Source organism: Carassius carassius, chromosome 28 (assembly GCF_963082965.1).
Source record: "Carassius carassius chromosome 28, fCarCar2.1, whole genome shotgun sequence".
In the NCBI taxonomy this organism is placed as follows: domain Eukaryota; kingdom Metazoa; phylum Chordata; class Actinopteri; order Cypriniformes; family Cyprinidae; genus Carassius; species Carassius carassius.
Window position 1 is genome coordinate 17,094,851 of NC_081782.1, and position 24,442 is coordinate 17,119,292.

Sequence of the window (24,442 nt, forward strand, 5' to 3'; positions counted from 1 at the left end):
AATCAGCAAATAAGAGCCTCATTCTACTTAATCAACCTGTCTTCAAGATTAATACAATTGACTAAACTGATTAAATCTCTCCTCATCTCAGCCAGCTTTTATTTGCCTTAATGCATCTGGTGTTTGTTGACCTGTGTAATTACACTGTCCTGGTTTAATTGTACTGATCTGAACTGATTCACTCGTGACCTGATGAATCACAGACCACCACGGCATGAAATCCTCTCTGATGAGAGACACATTGTTTTGTGAGTCTCTAAGCCATTCTTCCTGTTCCTCCAGGTAGAAAAACTATCTTTCAAGTATTCATCTTTGTTTCTCCCATTTTCTCCATAAAGCTGCAATTTGCATTAATTCTTTCATGTATTTCTTCCCTCTTGGACTCTTATCTTCAAATTAGCAGCTTCTTTTCTAATGGAAGGTGGGGGTGGGGGGGTTGTCTGCTGCATTGAGATTTGCAGAATTGCTCGTAATCTCATTACAAGTCAACAGCCAGTCATGTGACCTGCGCGCACCTGCCCCGTAGGGAACCCGCCTCAGCGCATTCACATTCAAAGCAGAGCCACTCCAGAGTAAAGCCAACTTCAACTATGACATGCTGTTACCTAGCAACTAAAATCACCCACTTTGATAGACCGCAGAAGGCAAGGATTTACGCCTTCTTCTGTGGGATAAAATGAAGGCCATGAAATAGCGTGAGGAAAATATTGCTGAGTTTACCCAAACAGAGGCAGGCTGTCTGAATCTCTGAGCCTGTTTTCACCTTTTAATGGTTCGTCAGTTTTGGGTTAATGGGGCGAATGTGTTTTTTGACATTTGAGCTTCATGGCTGTGGTGTGGTTTGATGCAAACTTGAACTGGTTGTTCACATACTAGGTCTGAGAGTATTTGCTTATTTTCGACAGCCCAATTTAAACAACATTTTGCTGGTTTAACAGCAAAATGGCTCAACAATAAGGATGGTCAACTGATCTGAAGCCATTGAAAGTGTTAAAATAAGATCATTACTGTATATTACATGTAGGGATGTCCCGATCAGGTTTTTTTGTCCTCGAGTCCGAGTCATTTGATTTTGAGTATCTGCCGATACAGAGTCCCGATCCGATACTTCTATAATACATAAAAAAAGAATAAAGAAGAGCGAAAAAACAGATCCACGATGTTCAATAAATTACATTTTGAAATATATTCAAATATAAAACAGCTATTTTAAATAGACTAGTAAAAATATTTCAAAATCTTAATGTTTTGCTGTACTTTGGATCAAATAAATGCAGGCTTGGTGAATAGAAGGGACTTCTAAAAAAAAAAAAAAAAAAAAAAAAAAAAAAAAATACCTTAACAAGCTTACTGTTCAAAAACATCTGACTGGTAGTATAGGCAACTTTATTTTTTCTCTAATTTCTAGCTTTTAATTGGCTTAGAAATCTATAAATGCTGGACAATTACAAATAATAATGATTTGTTTATATACTACAAACACTGTTTATCACATAATAATGCAGAATAGTTTCTATACTGTAATAAATACTATGTCAATCAGCACTGCATTGTTCATACTTTATTTATCACCTGCTGGAGATGACTTGAAGAACAATTTATTGTCGTGATCGTATATTAATGTCTTCGTGTTTGCATAAGTTTCTGTTTTCCTGTGAGCACCACAGCATAGCTGGACGCTTTTGTCCATATTAGGAATTTCCTGATATCAGCGCGAGAGCGCGCTCCGGCTTTGAGTATGAATGAAACACACACTGCATGAGAGTTTAGCGCTCTGTGATGTTCATCTCGCTGTATCCTGTGTCCGAATGAAATATCAGGTCATGCGCAAACTATCATGTTTCTTTGAGTTTGAATCTATATTTATTCACACCAGCTCTTGAAAACAAAGTGATGTCATGCCGCACGCGTCGCTGTTTCTGTGTGCAGTTAAAAGGGTGTAACTCTGTGCCACCGCATAACAAAAGATGTGTTAAAAATTAATGAGAATATATATATATATCCGAGTCCTGATCGGGAGGTAACGTCCGATTCCGATCGAGTCTGAAACCACGCGATCGGGCCCGATTTCCGATCACGTGATCGGATCTGGACATCCCTAATTACATGTACATGTATTTTTATGCTTTGCGAACTTTAACATTTGGCTGCAAAATGTTATTTTTATTATGTAAAATTGTCTGGCTGGCTGACAGCTAGAATAATTAAGAATGGAACAGTAATGGATTCTAAATTACAGACCAATTTGTGATGTGTGTTGCATGATTTTAAAGCAAAATAGTTTGACATTTAAAGTTACAAAAGTTTTTAACTAAATGGTATTTTAAATAACTTTTTATCCATTACATCAGAATGATCACGTTTCAGCAAAAAATATTAAGTAATATACCCTTTTTTTTTTGAGATTGATAACATTAAGAAATAAAACTAAAATGTAAAAATTCTAATAATACTTTAGAATGTTACTTTACTGTAAAAAAAAAATGTCAACTTTTTTTAAGTCTAAAATTAAGTATAATGAACTTGGCATTTCAAGCTAAATTACATTAAACCAACTTTTAAAAAAGCAAGTTAAATTGCAAAAGAATTATATATATATATATATATATATATATATATATATATATATATATATATATATAAAAAACTTATTATCAGTAAAATTAATGTGAAAACAAGTTTCAGTGATTTGATCATATAATTTTTCATATAAATAAATGCAGTCTTGGTGATTATCAGAGACTCATTGTGTGTGCACCAAAAGTGAAGTGAATGTTCGCATTGCGTTAATGCTCTAGATTACTCACAGGATATTTTTTGTCACTCATGCGAATAAAAACATCTCCATTTTCTGATACTCTGAAAATGAAGCTCTTCGCTTATTGGCTTGCGTGACAATGCATCATAAAGCCCTGCATTTCAGCCCGAGCCCGACGGGCCCCGACTTATTTATGCCCCTAGGACCGGGCTTCAGGCAAATTTTCACGTTATAGCTCACATGCGGGCCGGGCCTCGGGCCTTTTTTGGGTTATCCTTCCATTTATATTTTTAGATATGAATAAAAAAAAATGAGAAGTTGACGTCGACGATAGAAAAACAAACCTAGACATTTCATAACCTCATAACTTTCATAATCTGATAATTCAACCCGTTATAATTACACTGACATACTGACATGACACTCTCATGCACGCACGCACTATTTTCCGTCAGCGCGACCCACGATTATACTTCACTAATATCCACTTACTGTAGTAGTAGCTATTATAGGCCTCTAAATTAATGTATTAATCATAGCCTAGTTGGCCAACTATAATTATAAAATGATGATTCATGCAGCGGCGAGCATTTCTGTGTCTGCACCTGTCGTTGCGGGCCACGCAGGAAAGAAGAGAGCGCTGGCCGAGTTTGAAAACATTGTGGAGCGGGACGAGGATGACGACGATGAAGTACAGCAATAAATGCGCCGCATTCACAACATGGAAGGTGATGGACGAGATGTGCTGCTATTGTGGAAACAGCACGAGACCCTGCTACCGCGACTGTCAAGACTGGCTCGCTCTGTGTTTAGTGTCCCGACAGCAGCAGCAGCGAACGTGTCTTCAGCGCAGCAGGAAGAGTGATAGAATAGAGGAGGACTGGGTTAAAACCTTCCTCTGGATGCTATTCTTTTTCTCCACGATGCTCTGTAAGAGACTGTTCTAACTTTTCATTTGACTGGACTCTATTTTCGTTTAACTGTTGGAAACTAATGGAAAAAAGAATGGACATGTTCTGTGGTGCATTTTTGAGGTAAGATAACCTGCAAGTTTGTTTTTAATTAATTTAATTTGTTTAGATTGTAGGCTATTTCTCATTTCATTTGCGAGCGCTGTTGCGAGCCTGCCTCAGTATTTCAATTTTTTTTTTTTTTTTACTCACTGTGGTTTAATAAATAAACATATATTAAACTAACTATCTGTGTGTTCTGCTTGAAGTGTTTTATATCTATGGATTTTATTGTAGCCAAGTAAAGTATTAGCGTTAATTTGAGAGGCTTAATTGATTAAATATGTTTTAGGCTACTCGCTGTCAGCTCGGCTGATTAACGTTAATCGTCATTTTAAAAAAATGCTCCAAACATTTTTCTAAATTAACTTGATAAAGAAATGAAAAGAAACATAACACAAAACTGAACCCTTTTTTAATTGTTGCAAATAGGGCAGGCTTCTGTTGTGTAATAAAATAAATAAATAAATAAAAACACAGGCTCGTGTCGGACTCGGGCTGATAATTCTGATGAGCTGTCGGACACGGGTCGGGCTAGGGCCTGAGCGTCTCGGGCCAGGGCCGGGCTCGGGTCTAGATTTGAGGCCCGTGCAGGGCTCTAATGCATCATGCAAATTTTCCACTGAAGTAAAAAAAATTTAGCTTGCGCGGAAGACGTGATTGAGGCATATATCGTATTCGCAGCAGTCACGTTGCCCAATTCGCGTTCGCCCCGACAAATTGCTAATTGGTGTGTATTTGCATCTTTGCATTGACTTTGTATGTAATCTACCTGATCTATAATTAAATTAGCTTTTGGTGTGTACACTATTAAGAGTATAAAACATAAGAAATTCTTACCGACCACAAGCTTTTGAATGGTTGTATTTGTGTAAAACATTTTAATAGTTGAAAAAATATATATTAAATAATGCATGTAAAATTAGAAGATTTTGATGCGAGACTTTTCCGCTTGTCAATCATTTTGCTAAATGGGAAGCGTGAAGCTGAGATAAATCTGTTAAAGTGCTTTCTTTTTAAAAGTGATGATTTTGTTTATAATGCGTCTGGATTGCATTATTAATAGACCTTTTATCAGTTCATGTATTTCTTGGCAATTGAACCCATGAGCCCCATGAATTTAACACATTAGCATTCACCCAACTACCATAAAGACAAGACTTTTTACTAGCCATGCTTTTAAAAGTCACCCTTTTTATACAATGCACTTTTTTGTCCCTTTAATTAGACAAATGATGCTTTATTCATGCCAAGAGCCAGACAAAACGTTTCTCCTAGCAATGAGACATGGTTTATGTGTAGCTAGACATCAAATTTCCTGACATCTCATTTACTTCTAAAGGACACCAGTGACCCATTCATCAAATCGCCAGCAGAGGCAGCATTGTTTTGTGCGTTTGGCTACTTTTATGGACGTGGAACAGAGTGGTGATATATGCGGAGGATAATTAAGTTTGGTGGTAGCCGAGCAAGTTTGATATGTTTCTGTGAGTTATGAAGGTGTTCAGCCCCCTCCAGCTGTTTGGCCCCACAGTAATTACATTGTCCAACATCTGCCCTTACCTCTTCACATTTACCAACACCTTTGTGTGTGCATCTTTATTTTATTCCTGCAGGATCTGCTAGACCTGCTGCACACTCCATGTGAGAGATTAACTCTGTCAGACAAAAGATGTTTTTCATTGTTGTCTATTACCATGCGTTTAAAAAAAAAAAAAAAAGTTATTAAATTTTATTATTTCCCTATGTGCATTAAATCATGCACAATAAGACCAAAAACACAATGACTTTTTAAAAATTCATTAATAAATATTTTGTCTAAATAAATAAATTACAAATAAAATAATAAAACTCAAATCAGCCACTGTAAACGCTGAAGTGCTAAATTTATGTATCACAATGTTATAGTATACAGTATAAAAAATATTAATTTAGAAATTTGCTAAAGATTGCATGTAACAGTAATATATTAAAACAGTAATATATAAAATTATTAGTGTTTTTAGAGTTCAAAAATACTTTGTTTGTTATATTACAGCAAAGCTAATCTAAATGTAAACATATATAAATATTAAAGGTACTGTAAGTAGGAATTACTACCATCTAGTGGTGAAATTGTATTTTGCATTCAAACTAATTTTGCTCTTCAGCGCCTCGCTTTTTCAAATGCGCGTTGCATCTACGGTAGGCGATATGTACCAAAAAGCTTTGACAGGATGTCTTCTAATAGCACTTTGTTTTGGCGACGATGTTTTCTTCTCCTGTGGCGCGGCATATGTATGGTCCATAATAAGAATGCAATCCAGACTTTTAAACTTGCCGGTGCAGTTTCAAGCGCCTCTCACTGCTCTGCACCTGCGTTTCTGGCTCTGACCGAAAACGCGTTGTGGAAATGCGTTGGCTTAGTACTTTTTGTCCCTCTCTGCTATTATAGTTTTGCAAGATGGCGGAACTACATGGAAGCCTCCGTCGACCTACCCGTCCCATGTATATAAAGATAATAAATTCTTCATTTACGAGGATTAGTTTAAACATTGGCATAGGTATTTGTACACCATTGAGGGCATATTTATGAATAAAAATATTGATTTTAGATAATAAAATACCTAAAAAGTTATTTATTGTCCCTTTAAATACTTACAGAGCCCTGTACATCATGTGGACAAAAATGTATTAAGACTTTGTTCCATTGTTTTATTCATAATTTGCCTTGTTTTATTCATTTATTCCCTCATTTTAATAAATTGTTACCTTGTTTTAGTTAGTTAATTTTTGCAAATTAAGAATTTGTTCCCACAACTTAATTTGTTCTCTTGTTTTAGTAAATCGTGTCCACATTGAAGTAATTTTTTTGAATTCTTAACGTGGCGTAATGTTATTTCATGTCGTGCAGGGCTCCATGAATTTCCAATATAAATTAATGTTATAGGAGTGAAAAAGTGTAAAGAAGTGAAAAAAATTTACATTTAAATGGCAATATATATATATATATATATAGATATATAGTACAGACCAAAGGTTTGGACACACCTTCTTATTCAAAGAGTTTTCTTTATTTTCATGACTATGAAAATTGTAGATTCACACTGAAGGCATCAAAACTATGAATTAACACATGTGGAATTATATATGGAAGTATATACATAACAAAAAAGTGTGAAACAACTGAAAATATGTCATATGTATATATATATATATATATTCCTATCCGGTGCTGAGGAATCATCCTCTTTAGGGAGTTATTGATCAAATCATTATTCCTGCACAATTAGAGCATTTCAGTGGTGTTAGACCTGAGACAAAGATGGACAGCCTGAGCTGGGCTCCCAAATTATCTCCACCTTAGTTGCTCAAGATGTTAGATGTTTAAGGACACGATGAGATCAAACTGCCTAACTCTTTTTTTTTTTAATGGCTCTATTATGTACCACTTCTTTTGCTTTAATCCCATATGCAATTAAGTTCTTTTTCACAGTGCTTTTATCAATTCACCTTTATCTTTGTTTAAACATTTGGTTGGCTTATTAGAGTCTGATTGTTTGTCTATGACTGGAAATCTATAGCATTGTTAGTTGCCATAGACAGGCCGGAGAAATCTCCTCACTTTCCTCGCCCCATTGATTTATCAGGGCATTTCTGGAGGTAATCATTATTCTCTATGGCTACAGAGCAGCCAGATAAGAGTTGGGCTCATTTATTCTGTGCCAGACTGGGAATATCAGCTTTGGACATCAGCCACGGCCCACAAGACTGAGATGAGGAAGTCAAGAATCCCGTCCTTTAATTTCCACTGTCCTTTCCATCATCCGAGAAGAATGTGATACGTCGGGACGGTAATAGAGCCCTAAACCCCTTTCACACTGCGATTCCGGAGAATACACGGGTAATGTGTCCCAGCAATCATTTCTGGGTCGCTAGATTTTGCGCGTTCACACTGCCAGTGATTACCCGGAATATGTGCGTAAAGGTCAATCCGTAAAGGTCCTGTAATGACACGTGACATCAGGATTATACGTGTAATTTACGAGTCGAAAATGCTAGTCACGTTTACTTTCACTTAAACTGGCGAACGATCTCAGGTTCAGTGCAGATAGAGAGGAGCTAACTGATCTCTGCTTCATTACAGTTTGCACATATTTTTTTGTCGCGAACGCTGATCTGCCTTCAAAACACCCGGTAAAAGATTAGCACGATAACATGCATAATCACTACGACACCCTTTACGGTATTAGTTCTGGCTTTTGTTCACACAGAGCTCGTTCCAGGACTGAGCCAATGTTACTAGTTCCCCATCCCGGAATCAGTTTGCGTTCACACAGAAGTCGACCCGGCAATGTTCCGGCAATTTTCCAGGTCCAACATGCAGTGCGAAAGGGGCTTTAATGCAATATAATACTTATCTGCTTATCCCTGTATACCTTATACCTGAAAAGACTATAGTGCATTAAAACACATGAAGAACAACCTATTTAATTTTTTGTAAATTGAATTAAACTAACTTAAAATATTACCAAAGTAACTTATTTAATGAATTTTCTTTATGATAATTATAACTTTATAATTTCTATTTAAATATTTAATAACTTTTTATATTTTTTTTAAAAGTGAGAAATGTGTAGCTTAACATTTAGACAAAACATATGAAAACATTTTTGACCATCTTGATTGCAAATAAACTATGTAATACAATACTACAAAATATAATTTAAATAGTAATAATAATATATAACATAATTACTACAAAATAATACAAAAAAAAAAATTATATATTAATGATTACTACAATATATTATATACATTTCTATATATATAATATACATTTATATATATATATATATTTAATAGTAATTCTAATAAGAAAAAGTATATAAATATTAAGAAATAAAATAGTAAACATTATTTTATAATTACTATTACCACTATTATTAGCATTATTATTATTATATCAAAATACAGAAATTAAACTAATTAAAATTCAGCTTTGGATATTAATTATCAGACAGTTGCACAAATCATCTGTATCAGTAAAGAAACTATTAAAAAATTTCCAGTTATATGACTATCTTCAATTACTTATTTATTCATAATTGTAAGCCACTGGCTTCAGGTAAAAGAGAGCTGCAGGAAATTCTGTATTAATCATTCCCTTATGATGCCTTGTGTGATTATTTAATGAGTTCTTGCACTCAGTATTCACATTATTTAGAATTAATTTGCTTTTAATCTCCATTAATTTGACCTCGTCGTGTGTTTGTTTCGGGACCATTTAAACCACTGGTGCACTGTTTACAGTTATGATGTATCTGATATCTCTTTCATTTTTTTTTATTTTTTATTCTCTCAGTGGCATGAAGATGTTCATCTATCGATTGTCCGGTGTAATAGAGTAATAACAGCTCAGCGTGATGAAGACTGAAATAAGATAAAGCCTCACCGAATGGGTTTTTACTCTATCACAGGATGAGTAATGCCTTTTCAGCAGCACAGCTACACCTACACTCAAGCAGACCCATGAACTAATGCTGGCCACACCACAAATGAGGCCGGTTTTCATCCAGCGGTGATGTGTCACTTACTCGGTTGCCAAGAATTATTAATGACTACTTTTCGTGATGTGTGAAGGTTCAAACGGAGTATGTAACCTGACTTGACACCAGTTTGTTTCAGTACCTAATCAGACATCAGAGTTCATGATGACAGAAATTGCATTAATGTAAACTGAATTAGAATTGTCCTGATCACAGCAGCATCTGTGAGGTGTGATGTGAACACTGTCCTGTCATGTGCATGTGTGTAGGAGTTGAATGAGATGATCTGGCTGTCTCAGTCTCCATCATCCATAGAAAAACCAAATCAGCCTCCATGTGCCAGCGTGTCTTTGGGCTGTGTTCGCCAATATGATTCTGAGTGTTTTTGTCTCCCTTTTTGTACAGTGAGGCAGAGTTAAATCTAAAATTTTCAAATAGTCAGGGCAGTATAAGCTTTATCTGAAAAGTGTGATTGTGAATATTTTAAATGAAAGCTGCTTGAGGGAGTGTTACAATGATTTTATTGCTTTTATGAAATGTCGTCATCACCAATATGATAAAAAAAGTCCAATATTGCCATGTTATGGCCAATAACCGATAATTGGGTAATGTTAAAATTCTATACTGTTTTGTCTGAACGCATTGTAATCCTTAAAACTACTTATTACACAAAATCGCAAATTAATCACACATCAATTTGAGCTGAGAAATGACCACCCAAAAGATCATTTAAAGTCATTATTGTGTTAAATGAGAAAAGTATTGATTTGAAATTACAAGAAAGTAGCTTAGAAAGAAGTATTTTGATTCAATATAGAATTTATTACACTTTTTAGACTACAATGTGGCCATACATTTTTTAGAAACTAAAGCGGCAATTGGGTGTACACATACCATTCATAGGTGACATGAATGCATTTACACTGCAATTAGAATTGTGTTATGAGATTATTAGGTTTTAAATGGAAATTAGTACCATCAGAGCCAAAGGTGGCTCACTGGATCACTTGCTCACTTGATTATTTTAAAAACATAGATTTATTCAGTAAAGAAACCTCATTGTGACACAAACACATAGATTGGCATCTTTTTCCCTCTAGAATTTTAGGGGCATATAACTGCATTCTTATAAGCTGCATCTCACAGTCAGTCTTCATGCATCATTAATCAGCTATGTATATATGCACAATATTGGTTATTAGCTGATATAAAAAAAAAAAAAAATCATTTATTTCAATTAGTGCTGTCAACGTTAACGCGTTAACGCATGCGATTAATTCTTGTCTGGTTTAACGTGTCAAAATATTTAACGCAATCAACGCAGCATCCGTATTTTCTGCCATCCGTTGGATAGCTTTACATTATATGATCACGCTCTTATTCATTTAAATGCTTTTAAACATTTCAAGCGCGGCAAGACAAAAGAGAATGCGCTGTCTGTGAATGCCCTTATGTGACACATACACACGTACACACACACACACACACACAATGCATAGACAGGGCGCCAGAATCCAGTTCTCTTAAGCGCTTGAACTAACAATAAACATCTCAAAGTGCCAGTTTTGTCGATTATCCTCATAAGAGCAATCTTAAATGATTTATATAAAGTCTAAAATGAACAAAAAGAGTTGTGAGAGAATGAGGCGAGATCCATAGACAGTATATAAACGGTGAGATCCGCGTGTCTGTCTGCTCTTAAAGGGACAGCAGCCAATAAAGCTTCCTGTCAGTAAAGTTAAAGAACAAAGGGAACAGAGAAAATGACTCGCTGCTCTTGACTAAATAACTTTTGTAGCTTTAATAAGGATTAACTATTTAATTTATAGTTTATGCAGTGCAGACTGCATATAACTTTGATAACTTTATTAAATTTCTGTATATTTCCTAACTGTTAAGACGGGAAGGGCAGGAGTAAACATGACATTTATTATGGGTTTATGTTAGCATTGTTTTAAGTTTACTTAAATTAAAAACTGTTATATTTTTTAAGCCTAATAATAAATGTAAAAAAATAAATAAAAAAAATCAGTAGCTGTATTAATATCAGTAATACTGGCCTTCATTCATAAAAAGATGCCATTTAAACAAGTATTTAAATTTAACTGTGAAATTATTACATTAAAAAATATATAAAAAACGTACAAAAACATTTCTTTTTTTATTGCGATTAATTGCGATTAATCACAGAAAAAATGTGTGATTAATCTAGTCAAAGTTTTTAATCGATTGACAGCACTAATTTCAATATGTTCTTTATGAATATTATTTATTGAAATATAATTTTTTTAAATTAAATTTATTAAATTATTTTTATTTATTATTCAGAAACCATTATCATACAGATATATTGTGAATCCCTACAATTAAAGATACTAACAAACTGTGAGGTGGCAGGATGTGTATTCATATTTTACAACAGAAGAAAGTGGCCTATCTATGCAAGCCTGTTTTCACCCACTGAATAAAAATAAAAAAGGTAATTGTGTTTTTATCTCACAATTCTGATGTTTTTATCGCAATTGCGAGTTTACATCTTGCAACTGTGACTTTTCTCAGAAGTGTGAGATATAAACTTGTAATTTCAAGTTATACAGTCAGAATTGCGTGATATAAACTCACAATTGAGAGAAAAATTATGGATTTTTGCTCACCAAATGCGAGTTTTGTGAGAATTGTGGGATATAAACTCGTAATTGTGAATTATAAAGTCCAATTCTAGGGGGGAAAGAGACTGTGTTCTCAGAATTGCAAGTTTATATCTCACAATTACAACTTAACTTTTTTGCGTGTTATAAAGTCGGATTTGCGAGATATAAACGTGCAAAAAAAAAAGCAATAAGAGTCAGAATTGCGAATTTTTTAATTGCAAGCTTATATCACACAATACTAACTTAATTATGCAATTCTGAGAAAAAAATAATTGATAGATGTAAACACGCAATTGCGAGAAAAGTCAGAATTGTGAGATAGTCGCAATTTTATTTTTATTTTTTATTCCGAGGCCGAGACGGGCTTACATACCTATCCAATAAGACGAACCCAATTAGAACTGTGTCTGTTTTATGTTGATACTTTTATGATGAGATTTTATCATGCTGTGTTTGTGACTTAGACAATTTAAATGTCCCATTTTACAGTTTTGTCCCTCTTGTCCTCTAGGGAGTGACGTACTGTGGTGAGAGCTCAGCCAGTAGCCTGACAATGGCCAACGTACCCTGGCACGAGGAGGTCATCTACTTCGTGCAGCAGCTTGCCAACCTGCTCCCAGACTATGAAATTGCCTGCGAACACGAGCACTCCAACTGTCTGTTACTTGCGCACCACAAGGTAACCCTGAACAGACATGCTGTTCATAGCTGCAGTTTTACTCCTGCACTGCGTTTTGTAGAAACGGAGCTCATACTGTAATTTCCTTTTTCTGACTTAAACCACTTAAAGCTGTTACAAATAAAGATACTGCTGCCATTTCTTTAAATGTCATTGAAAAAGTGTTGATATGGGCACTTGCATTAAACTGCCATTCAGGTGAAGGGTTAAACCTTCCTTCCTGCATTTTATGTGTCTCCTGACACCGCCCTAGTCATTCTTACAGCTACTCTTGTTTTACATTCGTTTCTTGTGACAGCTTCTCTAATGGTTTGCGTGGGCAGTGAGCCCTTACCAGCACTCTTCTCTCACAAACAAAAAACCATATTTATGTGTTATATGGTGCTTCAATATCCTTTTATAATTTGCTGTTTGTATTCTGAAATCAAGTACCATACATTTCTGCATGTGATTCTATGGTGAATACATAATAGGGTATTTCATTTACTAAGAGACATAAAGCCTTGTGTGCTTTCACTGTATAAAACATCTGAAAGCAGTCTTTGAGGTGTTGTTTGCTGGTTTTAGAGGGGTTCTGCGGTTCTGGGAGACCAGCTTAAACCTTATCAGACTGGCAGAGCGTCATCATTTACTCTCATGTCATTCCAAACTGTATGATAATCTGAATAATGTTTTAGTTGCTTTTGTCCATATTATGAAAATCAATAGGGTCCTAAATCTTTAAACGATAAAATGGCTAAGATGGTATAAACATTAATCAGTACAGTTTGACTTTTGAAGCAACACAACCACTTTGTATGATGGACAGATCGAAATGCACATTCATTTACAGACTTCATCACATATGGGTACGTTTTCTTTTAGTAATCGTTGCCAATGAGTCATGTACTCATGATGCAGGATGGGACACTCGTCTTTTTTTTACTCTGTTGATACCCATGACGATGTTTTAAACCAAGTTGATTTAGATTTTTTATTTTTATTTTTTTTTTTATAGAAAATGGTTTTTTTAGTTTAATAGATTTAAGCCTCGTACACACCGGGATGCTTATCGCCAAGGTTTTCGACTCGTCTTTTGTGTTCATACCCAAGCAATTTTCACTGCCGATGAGCCGAGTAAATGTGCAAATTCACTCCCTTACATTAGATGGCGCTTAATGAAAAAAACACAAACACCCCTGTACACATCGAATTCTATTTGATCTACAATTCCTCTCCATAACACTCTCTTATCGAGATTTTTGTACTTGCTGTCACATTTGTCATATAGCCCTTTGTGTTCAGACACCAAAGAGACCAGCAGCTCTACATTCATCTTGCCTCTATGCATCTTCATGGTCTACTTACTTCCTCTTCGTTGTTTGGTATCAGGTGTCCTCCACAAGACTGTTTTGTGCTTGAGCGCTACCAAGTAGTGTTTTACTGTAACTTCTGCAGCTCTAGGCACATGAACAAACATGTCGGTGTGCACACTCATATTGGTGCCCTTTGTTTAGTCTCAAGGTGAACGTCGGCGATCATGTGAACAAATGTCATGAAGTGTGACCACTAAGGCGAGGTTTGACGTTCATACAAGGAGTCACACAATCCTTTTTGGAGTCTGAAAGTTTTGGACCCCATTGATTTTCATAATATAGAATAACAAAAAATTTGATCAAAATATCTTCTTTTCTGAGGGTATAAAAAGGTAAAATATCTTCTTTCATTGGTGTTATACGAGGATAAATAAATTACAGAATTTTCATTTTCTGGTGGTCTATTGCTTTAAGATGTTTTTCATATTTTATCAGCTTTTTTGTTTTGTTTTTTGGACTCTGAAAACATCTTTCACTCCATATTTGAACCAGTTAACTCCATATTGTTCTTTGAAATCCTGTTATGGAACAATTCAAATTGTACATCATTTTTGACACCCCTCCTGAGCTTTTTTTTTTTCTTGCAGTAACAAATGTCTAATACTGCCGCAGATCTCTCTTGTCCTCTCATTTATATATTTATATTTATATATTTAGCAGACGCTTTTATCCAAAGCGACTTACAGTGCATTCAGGCTATAAATTTAATTTTTTTTTACCAGCATGTGTGTTCCCTGGGAAATAAACCCACAACCTTTTGCGCTGCTAATGCAGTGCCCTACCACTGAGCCACAGGAATACATTTCCATGCTGTTTACTTCCTTTTGCTGAACATGTTCCTCACTTGATTTCTAAATATACCATTAATTCATTCAGATTCCATTCTCTTCAGACATGGAGAGCACTCTTACATGCAATAAGTGATGTGACATGATGTGACATTCAGCCAAGTATGGTGACCCATACTCAGAATTCTTGCTCTGCATTTAACCCATCCAAAATGCACATACACACACCCAGAGCAGTGAACACACACACACACTGTGAACACACACCCGGAGCAGTGGGCAGCCATTTATGCTGCGGCGCCCAGGGAGCAGTTGGGGGTTTGATGCCTTGCTCAAGGGCACCTCAGTCGTGGTATTGAAGGTGGGGAGAGCACTGTACATGCACTCCCCCCACCCACAATTCCTGCCGGCCCGAGACTCGAACTCACAACCCCTCGATTGCGAGTCCGACTCTCTAACCATTAGGCCACGACTTCCCTTACAGGGAAGGGACTGCAGGGACTGTAACTGCATGTGTCCACCGGTTTGCATCCTTTAAAACCCCTCCATTCATTTCTTGCCTCATCATGCAGAGCTATAAACACAACGGCTGTAAATGAGCTGCAGTATTAGAGAGTTGTAGTCACTGTGAGTGCCCAGAGCAATCTCCACTCAAACCCACACAGGCATGAGAATGTGCTCGGTCCTCCACTGCCTTAAGTGTTTGGAAACAAGGCGAAGAGGTTTGTTGGTGGGCAGCTTAGGAGGCTGGATGCGAGACCTCTGAAGATAAGAGTGCCAATACAGTAATAACAGCAACAAAATATTAATGAAGGACTTTTCACAGGGGTGTGGTTTGTTGGACACAGATTATACAGCCCTTCAGGCTACTCATGCTATTATGAACCAATTATATATGGTTAGATGCATGATGTCAATCCTTATGGGCAGAGCTGCATCTCATGATTTACTGAGGAATATGCTTTAGGGTGTAATGTGAAAACTTCAAACGCAAACCCCAATTTTATCCAGATGACCCTGACATCTTTGCAGTCTTCAGCAGTTATACCGTCTTGCTTCTGAAATTCAAATGACACATGGATGAAGCCAGTCCCCAGTACACAAACATCGAGCTGCTTCGCCATCCTCTGCAAGGTTTTTGTCCCTGCTTTATGCATGTTAAAGAGCTCTCTTTGCATTGCCTGTGACAGACGTCTAAATGAAAAGGCATTGAATTTGATATGAAAATTCATTCGTCACCACATTGCCGCCAACCGCACAGGGACTCACTTTCAGTTTCTTTTCGGCTCGGCTGTGACTCACGAGGGTGCTAAAAAGGCCCATTGTTCCTGTAATAAGAAGCCATTTTTCACATAGGACCTTGGAAGGCCACCGACAGTACTTCATAGCATTGACTTTGTTTAGCTGCCGCATTCCTTTTTTTCTTATTTCAGGGTTGCAAACGTTCACCCTTTATCCATGGTGTTCTTGACAAGGTAAGACCCTCTGAATGAATTCATAGCTCTTCACTGTGTGGAGCTGACAGCTTATATTCTCATAAAGTTAGAGCTCTGCATCCTCATAAAGCCCTCCCTATCTCTCCATGTTCTGAGCTAGATGAAGGAAGGAAATTAAAGCATGTAAAGCAGGGTTAAACAAGGATTTAAATCCATCAAGAGTTTTATAAGTAGAAGAAGCTTCATTTTCTTAAATGTGCTGTGATATTCTGGTCAGTATATATAAATCTGGTCCCTCTTTCGATGTAAGTCTTTGAAATATTTTCCACCCTTTCTAACGTCCTGTTTATTTAGAAAAGTAATAGCGCATTTCTATTCAGCAAGCAGAACTGTTTAGTTATTCATGTTCATAACAAACTGTGCAGAGCAAGTTGTGCACCTAAATTTAATACTTCAAGTTTAGTTTCAGCCCCAAGTATGAGCAATAGTAATAGACATGCTTGCCTTAGCCAGCACCACTAAGAAGAGATGTAGCCTTGAAGCATATTGCATTTTTTAAAAAGCCTTAGCTGGCCCTATGAACATTCATTAATTCGTAAACAAGATTACCCATTTAAACTTTAAAGTCCCAATAGTCTCTCAGTAAATACACCAGACTGTAGAAGCCCCGCAGCACACCGTACAGACAAGACCATCATTAATTTTGGGGGATGTTTATAGTGTTTAGGGAATGAAAGAGGGGCTGCAATCTGTATGGGTTGATGTGGCGTCCCAAAACCCACATTTGCATAGTGACTTCCTATGTTTAGTGCTCCCAGTTAGCTGTGCAGAAGCAATTTTACAAAGGAATGAAGCCTTAAAGTGCATTCTTCTCAATGGCATGGTCATCTGTTGGCATAGCAGATGTGGATAGTCTTGCACTCCTAAAATAAAAGGGCTGCCAGTTTACCTCTCTTACATGGCATTTAAGTTTAGTATTCCTGTCTACTTTCTCCATTTTGGACTCTACTTAAGGAAGTTAGTTTGAAACTAAAGCTTGCCAAGTTAGAAGTTCATAATTTATAGTTCAGCTACCCTTTGTGATATTTATCTGGCACAAACAAATTGGATATTGATTAAGGTTACAGCTGCAAATTGATTATTCTGTTAATTATATCACTTATCAACCTTTTTTTTATTTATTTTGTAATTAATTTTTAGCAAATCTTAAACGAATATTGATTTTGTTGCATTAATAAATGTGATGCATAAATAAATGTGTAGCATTTAAAACGATTGACTTTGGCACTGGATGACCCAATTTTTTTTTTTTTTTTCATTAAATTGAACAGTGCTTTTGAAAATTAACTGGACTTCCCAACACAATTTGGAAGAGAGATGAGTGATTTGGATTATTGCTCAGTCGAATTGCTCAGTTGTTACAGGTGTAAATAATCTAGTAGCAATGCTATTTTTAGTTACTTCCAAACACCTTGTTTCCTAATGTGAGTATTATAGGAGAACACTGAGCCAAACTGCATGTGTGTAAAAATGACAAGGAGGGGAAGAGATCTTTAAAGCACCTGGGGATGTATGCTTGGCCTTCCCTGAGAGATGAGCTGGGACCCATAGGATTCTTCATCTTCTGACTGCTGAGTTTCTGTGAGGAGGCTATGGAGTGATTCACCTCAGCAAATTACTCCGTAATGAAAACATGCAGCTGAGTAAGAAGGTTCCCCAGAGGGTGCAAACTGCTTAAGGCCTTACAAACTGACTGCAGAGAAAGCTTTTGAGGCTACCTCTAGGAAGCTTCAGGTAAGAAGCTAAACTGAGGTAATATGACACAAGGACAAAGATCACATTCCTGGCACTGCACCAAGAAGAAGTGGTGGTCTTGGCATTTTCAGTAGTGGGAAGGTATGTTTGCTTCTCAACTGTGGTGGGCGTGACCAGATTGTCTTTGAAGCAGCGGACAGCTTTCAGCAAGTTGGACAGTGGTTGTCTTCAAGAGAGCCAGTGGTGGTCAGATCCAGTCTTGACAGCTTTGTTAACTTGGACAGAGCTCTTCAGGAACTGTCCAAACAACAACTTTGCAGCAGCTAAGACTTCTTATTCCAAGTCTTGACTTAATAGCATAAGTTTTTCTTACTTTCAAGACTTGACTTTCACTTTGCAGTGCTCTTCCCTGGACCCTAGTCTCCAGCAACACAATCAGGCACCTCAGCAATGTCTTTAGAGCAAAATATACTACTGCTGAATCAATTTTGTGGCAACATGGAAGTCTTGGAAAGAAAGAGCATGTCGAGAGATAGGAGGAACAGGAGCCTGACACCTTTAGCTGATTGCATCACCATGCTGCACAAGGATAACAGTACAGCATCTCATCAGTGCAGTGTGAAATGTAATCAGTGCAGCTCCCCACTAGGACTCTTTACGCCTGTGTGTCGGATAATGGTTTAAAGGTGCTGATGGAAATTGATTAAACGTATAGGGTGGGAAAACAAGCGGAACTAAGCTGTGCCTTCACCCCGACACAGAACCAAAGCTTTGAGAGTCAAGATTGGGTAAGACTGATTGAAACACAAGGTTTGCTCGAAAGGCCTGGATGGAGAACACAGGTTCTGCATCTCAACTCGATGTGTAACTTTGTGAGTTATACTTTTAGCACATCACTGGCTGTACCAAAAATGACATTCCTAATGTGGATCCTGCACCCTTCTACTCTTGTTGTGGAGATTGTAGGGTATCCCGTTTGAGATATTTTGATTCGGAAGAGTGCTGGCATTTCAAGTATTAACTTGAAAAAGGACTTCAAGGACTGAGGGTGGCATTTGGGACTGTGTCATTAAAGACTACGAACTCTGTTCTCCCAAAGCAATTTCCTTTGGCCTCGTCCTCTGATTTGCACCTGCATTGTTCTCTATTACCAGAGCTTTGCCCAATTAGCGGTGTATTTCCATGCTTGGAAAACACCATCAGACCTCATTAGTCAAAGTGAACACCTGTCAGGCAGGGAGCCTCAGTCCAATCTTCACCTGTGTGTATGTTTTTTGTGTTATTTAACACAGTGGTCTATCACCTGCTATCTTTCTAAACTCTTTTCTTTCCTGTGTGTCTGCAGTTTAAAGTCGATGGGGAGTGGTGGACGTGGATTGATTACGAACGCTTCCAGGAGCTCGTTCAGGAATACGAGGAGAGTGGGGGCACCAAGAGCTTCTCAGCGATGGACTATATGGCCAAGACCCCAAGCTGGGCCATTTTTGGGGCCCGGGAGAGGGGATTTGACCCCTCGGACACACGCTTCCAGAGAAAGAATAAAACTAAAGATATCTCAGGGTGCTGATGTTACTTTTGCCTTCCTAGTTTAAGTCTGTAGGGGAATTTGTATTTTTAATGACTGGAATAGATGACCTGATTGACTGCACCCATAGATTAAGACCTTTCTTTTTATTATTTTAGCCAATGCTCAGTTTGCTATCCAAGACTTACCTTAGGGATGAAATTCTGGTTAGCATACACTTGCAGATTCTCTCATGTTGTTCTAATAAATGTTAGCTGCTGTTTTTAGCTACGATCACAGTAATAAATAATTTTATTCCCAAGTCCTGTTTACTCTGAGCTCTGGATATAATAGCTCTGGTAAGAAAAGTGGACAGACCGGAAGAACAAGTGACTTGAATTTAAGGCTTCATTTCCTCATACCACCTTAGGGCCTAAATTTAGAGCACGCAAGAGGAAAGAACTGCAAAAGAAAAATATCACTATAGTTAGCCAAGTTAATAACATGCCACCTCAAACTGTGATTTGTGCCTTCTTTTAGATGTTTAGAGGGCAGTTGAGTCAGATGGGACATTGAATGGATTGGCCCATGATACAGCTGAAAGCTATTTGGAATCAGAACTGCACCGTAAATATCTCTGTAACAACCACTCAAGACATTGAAATGTGAAATTGCAGTTCTTACCTTTTGCATTGTCTTTTTGTTTTTTGTCTTGGTTATCTCCCTTCACAATGTTGACAGATTACATCAAGTCAAATGTCACTACAGGTTTTTGGTTTTGTTTGTATTATTTTATAATTCAGTTTTTTGCAAAATGTTGTAATGCAGTTATGAACCTGATATTTGTCCTTGAAAACCCCCAAAAGATATCTTCAAACTGCATTTGTTATTCATACACATGCAGGTGCGTTGGAAATTAAATGAAATTTTGTTGTAGCTGCTTTCTTGGCGTCGTCTTATTAAAGCTGTCTTTATGGTGTTCTACAGAAGTTTGAATGTCATTGTATGAGATGGGAATGTGCTTGATGCTGAGTGAACTAGGTCACAGCCGTTTCACAGCTCTGTGACTGAATGAAGCCGTCTTGAGTGACGGATGAGAGGCGTAATATTAAGACCAGACAGAGTTTCCCGCTTTTTGTCCCTCTGTTAAAAGTAAAGAGTCAACTGTTAATGCTACATTCATCTGAAGTTAAATTGGGATATTCTTACTTAATTTGCATTTATTAAATCGCTCCATTATATAAATGTGCATGTATTTTTTTTTTCAGCTCCACACTTTTATGACACTTTGATGTAATGCATGGCTAACAATAGCTGCAATCCTATTCTTTAAGTTCACAATGACTTCTCCTGTCTCTGGATTCTGACGTTGAAGTTAGCAAAAGTTGGTGTCCACTGAGAGCACTTACAGCTGTAAGTTCACTGGATTTATCGGAATGTTTAAACCACAGCCTTTAAAGTGCCTTGTCTTCTAGTTGTTGTTAACATAACAGAAACAGAGAGATGTGTAATGGTCTGTGACAAGTGACATAAAAGCAATTTGACACTGCTGTGAAAAGGTGCCGTGCTGATCTAGGCTAATGTGACACACTGTCTTGCTCGTGCATTTCAGTCAATTTAGCCACCCGAATGGAATTCACTACCCAAATACACTTTTTGTAGTTCATGAGATCTGCCATGAAAATGTGTAAATTTTTGTGTAAAAGTCAAGTTCATGGAGTGTCACCCCTTCTTACTGTACATCAGGTAATGTCCCATGTTTAAATTTGTTTTATATTGTCCTATGTTGGAAGTGCTTTTTAGGTTTAGTATACATACTTTTCAGTATACATGTACCGTATACTAGAGCCCTGCGTGGGACTGTTTCCTTAAACCCGCACCCGCAACCTGTGTGTTCCACTCCGGCCCGCACCCGCAATGATTGTCCACTCCCACAGACTTTATCTCAGAGCTCATGAAAAATGTACACAAATAGGCACTCAGACTAAATATTCGTTCGTTAACATCCAGAATAACAGATTTTAAACATGATTGCATTTAAATATGAAGTAACCGATGCTAAACCAAAGCACCACACACCAAACATTGGGTATATTTTTTTATTAGCGTTATAAAACATAAACCGTTAAAACAAAACTGCAACTAGCGGCACCTCAGTTTTTAAATGCAGGCTAGGCCTACTGCATACATGCACTAAACGATTAACTAGGAAGTAACTTTACCAGTTATTTACTCTAAATATGAAAAAACGATCGGTTCGCATGCCGCTTGAGCTTCAGTGAACTGTCACAAGTCATGACATTCTTCTTTGATCCGCAATGTATTTTAAACTGCATGAGGACGTGTGGCGTGAGAGCACCATGACTTGACAGGCACAGCAACAGTAAGTATGGGCTGGGTCTTTGCAGATGGTCAAATTGTATATGGTGGAATTTGGAATTATTCAAGTACATGTTCTTTCTGATGTGCCTAAACATACATTTAATTTCTCACAGTGTCTATCTCAGCCTCAGTTACTAATGGATTTCCCCGTCATGAGTTCTCTCGGATATGCCACCCTAAACCTCAGTCCCTTGAATGGGTTTCACAGAGTGAGGGATAAGAGACAAGCTGTACTGAAACAGCATGAGCCTCCAGTCCCATTACCTCTGTCTCCGCTTCTATTTTAAGCCTCCAGTCCTGCTGTCCACTGAACGTTTTTAAGAATCTCTTTGCATAAGGGTAGAAAATTTATATATATACATATATATATATATATATACTGTATATACTGTATATATATATATATGGACAGTAGGCTTATTTTTACTAGCAAGAGCAGTGACGATGGCCTTAAGCTGACATTGTGTTTTGATGTGTTGTCATAAGTGGATTGACTGACAGCTCAAAGGCACATGAAAGATCTGAGACACAAATTCAAGGGCTTTGTGGTACTTTCATCAGATTTCAACATTTTGCATTAGCATTGGAGCATTGTTTCATAGGATGTGCCACAGCTTTGATTGTCTCACAGACGTGCACACTAAATGTCTTGCACTTCAACAATCTAAACCTTTTTGGTCCAAGAATAGTCCAACATTTAAAAGATAAAATAATACAAAGTAGTGTTTTTAAAAAGGCTTTTTACTTGTTTTAGTCAATCCTTGTCCTTTGCCTTTTTCCTTGAATATGGGAAAGAAATTTTGTCTAATTGGCTCATCATTTAACTATGTAATATCACAACTATGATGTTGTGAAGTCCTTTAGTCTATGCTTTCATTTGTCTGTTCTGACAGCATTTTAAATGTTTAGCGCATTCCTGATTTTTTTTAACAGTCATAATATTTTCTCCAACAGCATGTTAAATTATCTAAAAAAAAAAAAAAAAAGAAAACCCTGAACAAACTAAAAAAGAAAACATTTTTTAACATGGTTACACACCATTGGCATCATTAATTTCGTTGACTAGACAAGCTTGTCTTGTAGTGTGCAGTAGTGATAGTTAATGGTTGGGTCTAGGGATTGGACTGTTTGACAGGTATGTTGTTCCAGGACCAACAAAAGATGCTGATCCAGGAACATGTCCTACTTGGCAGAATCACGGCCATCACTGCTGCTTCTCTACCTCCAACACTAACCCACTGCCTTAACAACAGAGGTGGTCAGGAGCCAATGGCAGCTCTGTTTTGTGGCTGAGATGCACAAAGCTCTCTGGGCTTCTTGTCAAACAGACAGATTTTGCTGGAGCTGGAGCCAAACTGAGCTGTCCTCTGCCAAAAAGGAAGTTGCTTAAAATGACAGCAACAGTTCTCACCTACTACAGATTTGCTCTGCAATGCAAAGTGGAGACCCTAAAAGAATATACTTCTGTTCGCTTTCTTACAGAATATTAAAGTCATCTTCATAAGTGCTGATTTTAAAGGGACAGCTTGCCCAAAGATATAAATTATGATTTACTCACCTTTAAACCATCCTAGGTGCATATGGCTTTCTTCTTTCAGATGAATACAACCTTAGTTATATAAAAAATGTCCTGGCTCTGCCAAGCTTTATAATGGCAGTCAATGGGGGTTGAGATTTTGAAGCCCAAAAAAACTGCATCCAAAGGAGGCCTTTATTAACCTCCTGGAGCTGTATGGAATATTCTTCATGATGGATGGATGAACATTTTTGGTCTTCAAAATCTCTTGCTTAAAGCTTGGAAAGACCCAGGACCGATTGTATTCATCTGAAAGAAGAAAGTCATGTTACACCTAGTATGGCTTGGGGGTGTGTAAATCATGGGGTAATTTTCATATGTGAGTGAACTGTCCCGTAAGAGCAACATCAATAATGATAGGAGGATCATCTCTACTAATTCCCTTATAAACTGATGTGAGTTAATTAACTTCACAGCTGCAAGAAACACAGTTTTGTCTGGCATATGAATGTTTCTTTGCTGAAAGATTGGCATTTTAGTTAAAAATCAACTTAATATATTTACCACACAAAGTAAGTCACAATGTATTCCACATATTGCACATAATCCACCTTAATGCCCATAAACTAAATGCCTAGTGAATATGTGAATGGGTGTCGGGGATCCATTACTGGCCCGTACAGTAGGTTAATTATATGGCAACTTCTGGTCTTCTTGCCATCACAGGGGTCCTGACTGGTGAAAGTTGGCTAATAATATATGTGAATCACTAAGGATTTATAAAACATCACTGCATGTGCACACTGTAAAAAATGGCCTGCAGGCACAAGGCCAGCTCACAGCGCTTAGTCGTGAAACCGCATAAACAGGAGCAGTCTTATAACTAAATCTAAACTATTTTGGTACTACAGTTTATTGTTTTGTTCGGCAGTATTCTTTTCTGGTTTTTTTTGTTTTGTTTTGTTCTGTTCTGTTTGTTTTTTTGTTTTGTTCTATTTTGTTTTGTTTGGTTTTTGTTTTGTTCTATTTTGTTTTGTTTTGTTCTGTTTACTTACTTTTTTTTGTTTGTTTTGACTTGAC

The 24,442-nt window shown here is 37.0% G+C and overlaps 1 protein-coding gene across 1 annotated transcript in view; it reads left to right on the top strand.

Annotated features, from left to right (window-relative positions):
* Positions 1 to 20,443, top strand: part of tyw1 (tRNA-yW synthesizing protein 1 homolog (S. cerevisiae)) — a 64,416-nt gene extending 43,973 nt beyond the window's left edge. Inside the window, exons 15-16 of the mRNA XM_059514668.1 lie at positions 12,459 to 12,626; positions 19,306 to 20,443. Of these exons, the coding sequence (XP_059370651.1) occupies positions 12,459 to 12,626; positions 19,306 to 19,527 (390 nt within the window). The 3' untranslated portion in view covers positions 19,528 to 20,443. The remainder of the gene's footprint in view (positions 1 to 12,458; positions 12,627 to 19,305) is intronic.
* Positions 20,444 to 24,442: the final 3,999 nt, after the last annotated feature.